The 14,902-nt window shown below is 38.0% G+C and overlaps 1 protein-coding gene across 1 annotated transcript in view; it reads left to right on the top strand.

Annotated features, from left to right (window-relative positions):
• The window catches only part of IL16 (interleukin 16), a 60,085-nt gene extending 46,508 nt beyond the window's left edge, over positions 1-13,577 (top strand). The window contains exons 18-19 of the mRNA XM_069983802.1: positions 4,045-4,170; positions 10,625-13,577. Of these exons, the coding sequence (XP_069839903.1) occupies positions 4,045-4,170; positions 10,625-10,803 (305 nt within the window). The 3' untranslated portion in view covers positions 10,804-13,577. The remainder of the gene's footprint in view (positions 1-4,044; positions 4,171-10,624) is intronic.
• Positions 13,578-14,902: the final 1,325 nt, after the last annotated feature.

Raw genomic sequence — 14,902 nt, 5'->3', positions numbered from 1 at the left:
ATTACCTATAATTAGTTACCACTTCTTCTAGTTTTACTACTACTACTACTACTACTACTATTACTACTTCTACTGCTTTTACTAGTACTACTACTACTATTACCTATAATTAGTTACCACTTCTTCTAGTTTTACTACTACTATTACTAGTTACTACTTCTCCTGCTTTTACTACTACTACTACTACTACTACTACTATTACTAGTTACTACTTCTCCTGCTTTTACTACTACTACTACTACTACTACTACTATTACCTATAATTAGTTACCACTTCTTCTAGTTTTACTACTACTACTATTACTAGTTACTACTTCTCCTGCTTTTACTACTACTACTACTACTACTACTACTATTACCTATAATTAGTTACCACTTCTTCTAGTTTTACTACTACTACTACTACTACTACTACTATTACTACTTCTACTGCTTTTACTACTACTACTACTACTATTACCTATAATTAGTTACCACTTCTTCTAGTTTTACTACTACTACTACTACTATTACTAGTTACTACTTCTCCTGCTTTTACTACTACTACTACTACTACTACTATTATCTATAATTAGTTACCACTTCTTCTAGTTTTACTACTACTACTATTACCTATAATTAGTTACCACTTCTTCTAGTTTTACTACTACTACTACTACTACTATTACTACTTCTACTGCTTTTACTAGTACTACTACTACTGTTACCTATAATTAGTTACCACTTCTTCTAGTTTTACTACTACTACTATTACTAGTTACTACTTCTCCTGCTTTTACTACTACTACTACTACTATTACCTATAATTAGTTACCACTTCTTCTAGTTTTACTACTACTACTACTACTATTACTAGTTACTACTTCTCCTGCTTTTACTACTACTACTACTACTACTACTATTACCTATAATTAGTTACTTCTTCTAGTTTTACTACTACTACTACTACTACTACTACTACTACTACTATTACTACTTCTACTGCTTTTACTAATACTACTACTACTACTACTACCTATAATTAGTTACCACTTCTTCTAGTTTTACTACTACTAATTCTACTACTACTATCACTAATGCTATTATTATTAGTTACTACTTCTCCTGCTTTTACTACTACTACTACTACTATTACCTATAATTAGTTACCACTTCTTCTAGTTTTACTACTACTATTACCTATAATTAGTTACCACTTCTTCTAGTTTTACTACTACTACTATTACTAGTTACTACTTCTCCTGCTTTTACTACTACTACTACTACTACTACTACTACTACTACTACTATTACCTATAATTAGTTACCACTTCTTCTAGTTTTACTACTACTACTACTACTATTACTAGTTACTACTTCTCCTGCTTTTACTACTACTACTACTACTATTACCTATAATTAGTTACCACTTCTTCTAGTTTTACTACTACTACTACTATTACTAGTTACTACTTCTCCTGCTTTTACTACTACTACTATTACCTATAATTAGTTACCACTTCTTCTAGTTTTACTACTACTACTACTTCTATTACTAGTTACTACTTATCCTGCTTTTACTACTACTACCATTACCTATAATTAGTTACCACTTCTTCTAGTTTTACTACTACTACTACTATTACTAGTTACTACTTCTCCTGCTTTTACTACTACTACTACTACTACTACTACTATTACTACTACTACTACTATTACTAGTTACTACTTCTCCTGCTTTTACTACTATTACCTATAACTAGTTACCACTTCTTCTAGTTTTACTACTACTACTACTACTATTACTACTTCTACTGCTTTTACTAGTACTACTACTACTATTACCTATAATTAGTTACCACTTCTTCTAGTTTTACTACTACTACTATTACTAGTTACTACTTCTCCTGCTTTTACTACTACTACTACTACTACTATTACTAGTTACTACTTCTCCTGCTTTTACTACTACTACTACTACTACTACTACTACTACTATTACCTATAATTAGTTACCACTTCTAGTTTTACTACTACTATTACTAGTTACTACTTCTCCTGCTTTTACTACTACTACTACTACTACTACTACTACTACTATTACCTATAATTAGTTACCACTTCTTCTAGTTTTACTACTACTACTACTACTACTATTACTACTTCTACTGCTTTTACTACTACTACTATTACCTATAATTAGTTACCACTTTTTCTAGTTTTACTACTACTACTACTACTATTACTAGTTACTACTTCTCCTGCTTTTACTACTACTACTACTACTACTATTACCTATAATTAGTTACCACTTCTAGTTTTACTACTACTACTATTACCTATAATTAGTTACCACTTCTTCTAGTTTTACTACTACTACTACTACTACTACTATTACTACTTCTACTGCTTTTACTAGTACTACTACTATTACCTATAATTAGTTACCACTTCTTCTAGTTTTACTACTACTACTATTACTAGTTACTACTTCTCCTGCTTTTACTACTACTACTACTACTACTACTACTACTATTACCTATAATTAGTTACCACTTCTTCTAGTTTTACTACTACTACTACTATTACTAGTTACTACTTCTCCTGCTTTTACTACTACTACTACTACTATTACCTATAATTAGTTACTTCTTCTAGTTTTACTACTACTACTACTACTACTACTACTACTATTACTACTTCTACTGCTTTTACTACTACTACTACTATTACCTATAATTAGTCACCACTTCTTCTAGTTTTACTACTACTACTACTACTACTACTACTACTACTACTATTACTAGTTACTACTTCTCCTGCTTTTACTACTACTACTACTACTATTACCTATAATTAGTTACCACTTCTTCTAGTGTTACTACTACTGCTACTATTACTAGTTACTACTTCTCCTGCTTTTACTACTACTACTATTACCTATAATTAGTTACCACTTCTTCTAGTTTTACTACTACTACTATTACTAGTTACTACTTCTCCTGCTTTTACTACTACTACTACTACTACTATTACCTATAATTACTTACCACTTCTTCTAGTTTTACTACTACTACTACTACTACTACTACTACTACTACTACTACTACTACTACTACTATTACTACTTCTACTGCTTTTACTACTACTACTACTACTACTACTACTACTACTATTACCTATAATTAGTTACCACTTCTTCTAGTTTTACTACTACTACTACTACTACTACTACTATTACTAGTTACTACTTCTCCTGCTTTTACTACTACTACTACTACTACTACTACTACAATATTATTATTACTACTATTACTATAACTATTTTGCATTAATACTACTACTACTATTATTATTACCTGCTATTATTAGTTACTACTTCTCCTGCTTTTACTACTACTACTACTACTACAATATTATTATTACTACTATTACTATGACTATTGCCCAGTAATACTATTACTTTTACTATTATTACCTACTATTATTAGTTACTACTACTACTACTACTACAATATTATTATTACTACTATTACTATGACTATTGCCCAGTAATACTATTACTACTACTATTATTACCTACTATTATTAGTTACTACTACTACTAATACTACTACTACTGCTACTACAATATTATTAATACTGCTATTACTATGACTATTGCCCGGTAATACTACTACTACTACTACTACTATTATTACCTACTATTATTAGTTAATACTTCAACTGCTATTACAATTACTCTTACTACTATTATCGTTATTTATATAGTACATGCTACTACTCTTACTGCTACTATTGTTACGATTACCTATTACTACTCATTGTTACCATTACCAATTACTGTTACTACTGTCACTGCTACTATTACTACCTCAACTACTTGTTATAGCTGTTACTTTAAATACTACTATTACTACTACTACTACTTCTACTACCATTGATGATAATTATTATTATTGTACATTCATTTCTTCACACCTATGGGAACTGAAATATACAGATAATAACTTTATAATGTATTTTTTGGATTCACTATAGAATATGTATCCTTCTTTCTGACAGATTCAGATGCAGGATCGATGACTGTTACACTTGAAAAGAATTTGTCCGGTCTGGGATTCAGTTTAGATGGAGGCAAAGGCTCTGTCAATGGAGACAAGCCTATTGTCATTAACCGAATATTTAAAGGTGAGCCTGTTTCTTTGTGTTTAAAGTGTCACTGTCGTTATAACTTTTTCAAAATCTAAATCAACAGTAGATGTGATATACAGCAAGTTTGCAATATACATTTATTTTTTTGTTTTGTTGTTATCCTGCTGTAAAAACAAAGCTGAACTTACCAGACATCCAGGTCCAGTCTCCTGAAGGCAGATTTTCTGACTTGTGCTGGTGGAAAAAACAGACTAAACACAGGAATTCCGGCCAGTACAGAGAGTCACAGCTCAATGTGTCCATCAGTCACATGACTGCCTTCTCTGTGAGCGCTCAGGTGGCCTGGGATACACAGGACTTCCTGTTTTTTTAAGAAAACAGGAAGTGCTGTATTTTCCATGATAACTAACCAAAAAAAAAATGAATGTAAATTGCAAACTTGTTTTATATCACATCTACTGTTGATTTAGATTTTGAAAGTTATAGCGACAGGTACACTGTAACACTTGATAACATAGAAGTTTAACTGGCAAGGTGATTAGAAATATTTCAATTCCACCATATCCATATTACCAATAAAATTTATAACTTCAGACTCTCCAGGATCAAACATAACAAAATAATTCACTCTTTCGAATGTAAAATTAACAAAAGCAGCCACTAGAGGGCAGCAATACACCAGGCAGGAGAAATATAGTATTTGGGTATGCTTACGCCATCAAGTTCTAAAGCTCTGTCCATCACCATTCAATTCTGTTTTCATGAAAATCTTCATAAATGTGTGTAAGGGACAAGGTAATCATTTATAAGCAAACATTTTATTTGTTGTAATGCATGGTCAACGCATTGCATGTCTTTGAACATGTTCTACAGTACTTACAAATCTAATAGATCAGACATTACAGAATAACACATTCATTATCAATCCACACAAGATGAGTGCTCACAAGAACTTACAATGTATTACTTCTACTTACTTCTGTATATGTTCATCCAACTTCCTCATCCGCTGACCTTTAAACAGACTTCTATATTGCTGCGTCTAGCCTTTTTACCCTACTTCATGTTTATGTGCCCTGTTAACTGCAGGCAGTTTTTTTTTTATAATGAGTTTGTTATCAAAGAGTACCTGTCATTAAAAACATTGCTAAGACCCGCTACGATCAGGAGATATAAAGTAGCCACGGAGAGAGAGCAGTGGCTGTGCAATGTAACCAGACAAGGTAAATTTATGAGGCTACATTGTCGGAATTAAGAGCGGCCATGAAGTGGATATCACGCCTGTTGTACTCTCTCTCCCCAGCTATAGCTCCTCATGAAACCCGCTGCAATCTATAGTTTTTGACATGCCTTATGACGTGTCAAAAGTGTTTTTTGATGACAGGTACTTAAGATGATCTGATTCCATAAACATTAGTAATAAATCGTTCAATCCCACTGATCTCCGTAATAGCAGACGGCAATATAATGTGTATATGGGCAGGGGCGTAGCTAGGATTCACGGGGCCCCATAGCAAAATTTTTTAAGGCCCCCCCCATATTTTTCGCTTTATAGGACGCGCCTTTTGATAAGACGCACCCCTGATTTTAGGGGGGAAAATAGAAAAAAAATATTTTGCTTATTGTCACAGTTTGGAGATAGCAGCAGTGTAATTGGTGCCAATCCCCCCATATAGTGCCCCACATAGTAGCCAATGCCCCCATAATATAGTGCTCCCCATATAGTAGCCAATGCCCCCACATAGTGCCCCTACATAGTAGCCAATGCCCCCACATAGTAGCCAATGCCCCCATATAGTAGCCAATACCCCCACATAGTAGCCAATGCCCCCATATAGTGCCCCCCATATAGTAGCCAATGCCCCCATATAGTGCCCCCCATATAGTAGCCAATGCCCCCATATAGTGCCCCCCATATAGTAGCCAATGCCCCCATATAGTAGCCAATACCCCCACATAGTAGCCAATGCCCCCATATAGTGCCCCCCATATAGTAGCCAATGCCCCCATACAGTAGCCAATGCCGCCATATAGTAGCCAATGCCCCCATACAGTGCCCCCATAGAAGACAGTGCCCCCCATAGTAGCCAATGCCCCCATACAGTGCCCCCATAGAAGACAGTGCCCCCATAGTAGCCAATGCCCCCAGACAGTGCCCCCCATAGTAGCCAATGCCCCCATACAGTAGCCAATGCCCCATATAGTGCCCCCATAGTAGCCCCCCTGCGACCAGAAAAACAACAAACAGGCTACTCACCTGTCCGCCGGCCCCAGCAGCTCCTCTCCCGACACTCCGGTCTCCCGTCATCCTCATCTGCCGCTGCAGAACACTTCCGGGACACAGGCAGCTTCTCTGCACCCCGCTGCCTGTGCCGGAGGATGACGGGAGACCGGAGTGTCGGGAGAGGAGCTGCTGGGGCCGGCTGACAGGTGAGTAGGACAGCGATCCCCTCCACCTGCCCAGCCCGCCCCCTCCATCGCCGCTTAGCCAATCAGGAGCCCAGGAAAGTGCTGCTCATTGCACTTTCCCGGGCTTCTGATCGGCTCAGCTGAGCGGCGATAGAAGGGGCGGGCTGGGCGGGTGGGGGGATGGCTCAGGGCCGCTCACTATGCATATGCATAGTGAGCGGCAATACAGGGGGCGGGGGCATGTTTTAACGCGGGGGCCCGGGCCCCATAGCGACGGCGTACCCTGCCCCCATGGTAGCTACGCCAGTGTATATGGGAGTGTGCCAACTCTTACCTAAAAGCAGATGCCCTATCTCCACACGTCTCAGGTAGTACCAATTGTGAGAACGAACGGGGAGAGGACCACATGGCAGCGCGTCTGCTCCCCCCTCTGTGTCAGAAAAAAAGAGTCGGGCTCCATAGTCTTACATTAGGAATCTGACTTGTCACATGACACTGAGCTAGAAGAGGACTACGCTTAAGTGCGGTCTCCTCCCAGCGATCGGTATGGGACTGAACACTCAGAACCAGACCAAACAAGACTTTTGACATGTCTCTATGACATATCAAAAGTTTTTTTAGAATGAGAGGTACACTTTAACTTATGTAGGAGATTATAGGCAAGGTCCGCTCCCCGCTGTCAGTGATATCAGCTGGGCTCCACAGACTTAGGGTATGTTCACACTGAGCAATAGGTGAGGAGTTGAAGAGGACATTTTCATGGATAAAATCTCCTCCTAAGTTGGTGAGGAATTGGAGCAAAGTTCAGCATCAATTTTGCACGGAATTGTGAGCAAAATGTGGGAGGAGACCTAGATAGATGCTTTCAACACATATTCTGCGCGTATTCCGCGGCATACAAACGGAAAGGGGAAATTCAAAGCCACATTGACTTCTATTTCTCTAGAGGAATGCGCCCAAAGAATTTACATGTCAGTTCTTTGGGCAGAAGGGGAATCACGTGCGTAAATTCCACTGTGTGAACAGCAGAGAGGAAATGCCATTGAGCACAATAAGGCATTACTCTGTACATATTTTACAGGTGGAATTTCAAGCGGAGTACAAGTTAAATTAAGAGCGGATTTCAAAGGCAATTCCTTGCCTTTTGTTCAGTGTGAACCAGGGGCATAGCTAGGGGTTCAGCCTAGGGGGGGCGAGTGAGTCTGAGTGGGCCCCCAACCAACCTTACCAATAGGGAACCTCAGCAGGTGACAAGGATTTTTGAATAATAAAGAGTATATTCTTCTACATTACTCATAGTGGATAAGAAAAAAGAGCAGTGTAAGAAGCTTCTGTACATTTCACATATAGAACCACAAAATTTTTTTAAGTGCTTAAGATTAGAAAAATATAGCTGCTTTCTTCCACAGACAGCACCACTCTTGTCCTCAGTTTGTGTGGTATTCGACTGAAGTGAATAGTGCCAAGTTGTAATACCACACACAACCTAAGAGCAGGGGTGGCGCTGTTTTGGAAGAAAGCAACTATGTTTTTTTTTCTTAATTCTGGAGAACCCTTTTAACCAGATTATCTTTGCCTAAAAATAATAGTGGTATAGGTAATATGTTTTTAGACATTAAGGCTATGTTCACACTGCGTATGAGTCCGGCCGCATTTTGTGCGCCGGCGTACATGTGGGAAAAATCGACATGCGGCTGGATGCGTACGAACCGCGAACATACGCCTGTAGTACAGTTATGCTTCCCTAGCTTGTTTCGAAGCGATCTGAGGCAAGTCATTTACTTGGAAATCTTTGGCCAGCCCAATAAAACTCACAGATCCTTTTGGATCGAAAAATCAAGTTCAATTTGGCTGAAATAAGTACTTCGTACAGGACCGCATGGAAATCCACGGCCGTGAGTTTCAACATTTCCGTCCTCAAACAATGGTCTTGTTCATTTTTCACGCCACCGTATACGATCCGGCCGTAAGCTCATACGTAGTGTGCATTGTGCGGGCGTATATCGTTTACTTTCAAGCGAACGCATCAACCTCAAAACTACGTGCGTATATTCGCGGTTCGCACTACGGCCGGAAACATACGCAGTGTGAACATAGCCTCAAAGGGGTGAGCTGGTTGTGATCATACATGTACAATCCAAGATATGTGATGAGCTGCTAGATATCCATTTCCTATCTATCTTCTATCTATCTATCTATCTATCTATCTATCTATCTATCTATCTATCTATCTATCTATCTATCTATCTCCTATCTATCTATCTATCTATCTATCTATCTATCTCCTATCTATCTATCTCCTATCATCTATCTATCTATCTATCTATCTATCTATCTATCTATCTATCTATCTCCTATCTATCTATCTATCTATCTATCTATCTATCTATCATCTATCTCCTATCTATCTATCTATCTATCTATCTATCTATCTATCTATCTCCTATCTATCTATCTATCTATCATCTATCTATCTATCTATCTATCTATCTATCTATCTATCTATCTATTATCTCTATATCTCTATCTCCTATCTATCTATCTATCTATCTGTCTGTCTGTCTGTCTGTCTATCTATCTATCTATCTATCTATCTATCTATCTATCTCCTATCTATCTATCATCTATCTATCTATTATCTATATATCTCTATCTCCTATCTATCTATCTCCTATCTATCTATCTATCTGTCTATCTATCTATCTCCTATCTATCTCCTATCTATCTATCTATCTATCTATCATCTATCTCCTATCTATCTATCTATCTATCTATCTATCTATCTATCTATCTATCTACTATCTATCTATATATCTATCTATTATCTATCTATCTCCTATCTATCTATCTATCTATCTATCTATCTATCTATCTATCTATCTATTATCTATCTATCTATCTATCTATCTATCTATCTATCTCTCTATCTAGCTATCTCCTATCTCTCTATCTAGCTATCACCTATCTATCTATCTATCTATCTATCTATCTATCTATCTCCTATCTATCTATCTATCTATATATTTATCTATCTATCTATCTATCTATCTATCTATCTATCTATCTATCTATTATCTATCTCTCTATCTTCTATCTATCTATCTATCTATCTATCTATCTATCTATCTATCTATCTATCTATTATCTATCTCTCTATCTTCTATCTATCTCTCTATCTAGCTATCTCCTATCTCTCTATCTAGCTATCACCTATCTCCTATCTATCTATCTATCTATCTATCTATCTATCTATCTATCTCCTATTTCTCTCTCTCTCTCTATCTATCTATCACATTACAGGAGGAGATATAAGAGGACAATGATCACATGTCCTTCATGCACCAGCATCTTCTCCCGTTCTCAGCCCTGCCCCCTCATGACATCACAACAGGTCCTTCATCCACAAGAATCCTCTCCAGTTCTCAGCCCCGCCCCCTTATGACATCACCACAGGTCCTTCCTCATCGCTCTGCAGGCTCTCTGCAAAGGAAATAGCTTTTGCAGACAGCATTAAGCCTCTGAGACCTCAGTGGGCCCCTGCCAGTGTGGGCCCAGGAGCCACTGCCCCCATGCCCCCCCTAATTTCGCTTATGGTGTGAACTCTTGCATAGAAAATTAATCGGATCCCGACTGATCACTTGAGCGGCGTAGCGTGGTCTTCTTCTGGCTCACGATCAGTACAAGTCTGAAAACTTAGACCCAGACCGATCAAAACTTTTATCATGTCTTTATAAGTTTTTCCAAATGACAGTAAGACTTTAAACTAGAGTAGTGTTAGTAATGCTTTGCTTCCTGGGTAACTTAGGGGGAAGCTATCTCTAACATGTAGTACACAATATTACTTTTCTTGCTGGAGAAGAGCTACTTTGCATTGTTTTTCTTTCTGGATTGCATTCTATGGACTGCCTCTATGATACATACTGAAATCGTGTTAGATAGTGTACTGCACTACTGTCAGCACACTTACTTCCCATCATGGCCAAGGAATAGATGGGTTTTCCCCCCACTGCCTCAGTATACCTGTCATTAAGAAAAACGTTTGACATGTAACTTGAGTATCACTGTGTATTTGTTCTCATAGGTGTGTCAGACAAGAATGATGCTGTGCAGCCAGGGGATGAATTACTGCAGTTGGGAAACATCAACCTTCAAGGTCTCACTCGATTCGAAGCTTGGACTGCCATCAAGACGCTGCCCAATGGGCCAGTACTCGCTGTTATTAGGCGATCTAACACCACTGACTCAATGAGCAATCCATGAACTAAGCTGCACAACGAAGAAAACTGCTTAAAGCCTCTTGCACAACTGCATTTATTCTTGCTGAGGTGTTTATACAATGGCAGACTAACTGCTAGACCCAGATATGGAAGGAAAAGGACAGGGTAGATAAATCTTCAGTTCTAAATGAGTCCTGATGTGATGGTACATTAAATGAGTTATCCCAACATTTAAAGATATCCCTACCACAGAATAGGGGGATACCTAGCTGATTGATGGTTGGCTGTTGGGATTCTGACCCATGCCAAGAACAGAGGCCTGCTGTCCACCGAGTGAATGGAGCAGTAGCATGTATGCTCGACTGTCACTTAATTTATTCTTTATTGGATTTCCGAACATTGCCAATCACTGAATGTGGACATAACCCCTTTAACCCATCAAATATATTTTAAGAACAGAGAAGTTAAGGAAAGATATTGACCACTTAGTCTTGCACCTAAACTGCCCCTACTGATTTTTTACAAATGCACTAAAATTATATTTTAGTGCAAAAGTATATTGGATATTTTGATAGTGGTTTAGCTGCTGGAGCAGTGTTGTGTCTGTAAAATCTCCAATCCTCTTTGTTGACCTAGGCTTATGTGAACATTGCCAGGTAGACGTCTGTGACTGGTGATGATGCAGACATGAATCTGACATTGTCCCTTTTAATGTCACTATGATAGCAATATCCCTTACATTGTTAATATGCTGCCTGATTCAGGCCATGTAGCTAATAACCAAGCAGAATTTGTTAGCGTGACTAGTATGGGACCCTTGGGACCTTAATAAACCTACATGAGAAGAAATATGATTTATATTATTAAATTACAGCCTAAAATATATAAAATATGTACTGTATATGAAGAGAACAGCATTGAATACTAATGCAGCCACTATAATGCACATAGGGCCCTGTGCAGCATATGCTCTCTCCCATAGGGCTGCCCAAAACACATCCCCAAGCATGGAGCATACTGCAGCAGATACACCCACATGGAATTGTTAAGTGTTTTAACTTCATTGCCATAAAATAATAATATAATAAAAAATAATAAAATGAATATAAATGAAGGCAGAGAATTAGTGAAGCAATATTCATTACCAGCTGTCACAAGCCATTGAACTGCTTGAATATTCCAATTATTCACTTAACGGTGCCATAAAACCTTGAGAAGGGTAAGTTTCCTATGTACAAGAACATTATATGGCCACAGATGGATCCATCGAGTAGCCTACTGCCATTGAGACGGGTTACAGGGTTTATGTTTTGTTTGTACTTCTTTACAGAGATTTCTTTTTAATGGGAAGCCAAGCAGATCTAATAGTGAAGACATTGCATCAGTGACAACCACACATAAATACACATAGAGCAGCCACTGAATAATGAGATTAGAGGAACGCTACTCACTACATCTGGTGATTTACAGTCAGAACACATAGCGCTATGGAAATCATCAGATAACATAATACTTGGCACAAGGCTGAACACAAATGAAGAATGAGTCTCTGACATGACTCTAGTCTAGACATGATATGAGAAGTAACCAGCCGTCCATGAAAAAGCACATATATGTAATTATATGTAGTTCTCTTTAATCAAATTGTGTTAGCCAGCATGCGGTACATTTTGGAGGCTATAAACAGGCGACATAGTAACAGTCTGGCTGCTTTCCTTTCCATACTGCCATTCTATTGCTGGCTCATAACCTCTTAATATCATTCCATTAGGCTCTATTGGTCCTAGAAATACAATTGGGTGCTGGTCTTAGGTAAAGAAGTGGTCAGCACCGGGCTCCATAAACATGGCCTGCCTCTACATTAGATATGCTACTGCTTGTGCCACTGCATGGGTGGTCTTTAGTCAGAAACAGACCTTGTATTAGTTAATAAGTGAGACATTCAGCATGTTCTATTTCAATTATTTAAAGGAACCTGTCATCAATTTCATGATGGCTGAAGCACAAGTTAAGAAGACTTGGGCTTCTGTCCACCCCACCGGTCTTCATTGATAGATCTCTTTATGTTTGGCTATAAGGGGAGATGACTCAATAAAGTCCGTCAGGGAGGAACAAAGAAGGTAGGACCACCGTAGTGGCTTGTGGTACAGATAGCATAAAAATGATGACAAGTTTCCTGGAGCTTACCCGTGTGGTTTACTTTCTGTACAATACCATATAAAATGTACTAGGGACCAGGGGTTGCTAGTTCTGCTGACATGTCCATTTTAGTTACTTACATTCCCGATGGAGCCTTATCCTTGATAACTTTGCATTGTACAATTCCTCTGTTATCCCTCCAGGAAATGTATAAATAAATTGACAACTAGGTGTTACCATTTGTATTCTCAATGGGACAGTGTCACACCCCGTAGGGACATCCTGTATCAACAAGACATATGGGGTAACACGGTTATTTTATTCACATTTCCTGAAGGAATAACAGCAGAACAGCACAAGTTTTAGGAAAAGATGCTCAAGAGTTGTTGTTTAATAAGAAATGCAAGTACTGGTATAGATAACCTGATAGTCAATAGGCATCTCACTCCTATTGGACATCTAATATTACTTATTCATATACTTTGGTATAAAAGCTTTGATATGAAGGGATTTAGGAAATAATAGGCTTAAAGCTTCTGCTCAGGAAGGACTGTATGAAGCCTGCTCTAAATCTATGCAATACGCAGTTTCTGTAAATATTCTGTTAACTTTGTGGGTTTATGATATATATGTAAATACTTATGGTTATGTAATATTGAATAAAATTGTCTACCTAAATTTGGTTTCATTGTGAATAATGGTAACGCATCAAACCCTTATAAATACACATGATGTTGTCAGCCATAACAACATCATGTGGCAGAGAGTTCCACAGTCTCACTGCTCTTACAGTAAAGAATCCCTGTCCGTGCTGGTGGTGAAATCTTCTTCCCTCTAAACGTAGAGGATGCCCCCCCTTGCCATGGTTAAAGACCTAGGAGTAAAAAGATCACTGGAAGATCTTTGTACTGTCTATTAACATATTTGTACATTGTGATCAGATCGCCCCTAAAATGTCTTTTTTTCTAATCTAACTAGCCCCAAGTTTAATAATCTGTCTAGGTATTGTTACCCACCCTTTTCTTTGATGACCTTGGTCACCCTTCCACTCCAGGTAAATGGAAATTGTGGCAAAATTTTTTTACTTCTATTTAAAAATCTCAAGTCTTCCATTACCTATCAGCTGCTGTATGTAATGCAGGAAGTGGTGCATTCTCTCCAGTCTGAAACAGTTCTCACTACTGCCACTTCTGTCCATGAGAGGAACTGTCCAGAGCAGTAGCAAATCACCATAGAAAACCCCTACTCCTTTGGACAGTTCCCAACACAGACAGAGGTGGCAGAATTAATTTACAAATCTATATAACTTTCTGGTACCAGTTAATTAAAAAAATATATATATATCTTCGCTGGAGTATCTCTTTAAGACTTGTCATTCTTACACAATATTCCATGTGTGGTCTGACTAGTGATATGTACAGAGGCTTCTTGTGATGCATCCAATGATTCAAACTATATGACCAGATGGCGGGGCACAGCCTAGATTACGCAGCCATACTGTTGTGATGTCATGGGGTGATCCAGTGTACATAAACAGACCACTGTGCAGCAATGAAACATACCTGGAATTGAGAATTCTACACAATGCGTACAGAAGGTTAGAACCTAAAAAAAGTAATGTACACTGTAACTATGTTTATTTTTGTACGTACTTTACCTATACAGTCAGCATTTTTTAAGTCAGACTAATTTTTTACAGGGGTTATCCAGCGCTACAAAAACATGGCTACTTTTCCCCCCTCTCTTGTCTCCAGTTCAGGTGTGGTTTGCAATTAAGCTCCATTTACTTCAATGGAACTGAGTTTGAAACCCCACCCAATCTGGAGACAAGAGATGGGGGGAAGTGGCCATGTTTTTGTAGCACTGGATAACCCCTTTAAGACTATTCTATAAGATGGGCATCTATTGTCAATTGCACTACTGGTTTTGCTTTTCTCCACCAATGACATCTCCATTGTACTGCTCATGTTACACTTTATACATTCTTAGTCAATGGTTTTTAT

Source organism: Dendropsophus ebraccatus, chromosome 1 (assembly GCF_027789765.1).
Source record: "Dendropsophus ebraccatus isolate aDenEbr1 chromosome 1, aDenEbr1.pat, whole genome shotgun sequence".
Taxonomy (NCBI): Eukaryota; Metazoa; Chordata; class Amphibia; order Anura; family Hylidae; genus Dendropsophus; species Dendropsophus ebraccatus.
Note: the sequence above shows the minus strand (reverse complement) of the source record. Positions and strands in the feature narration are given on the sequence as shown.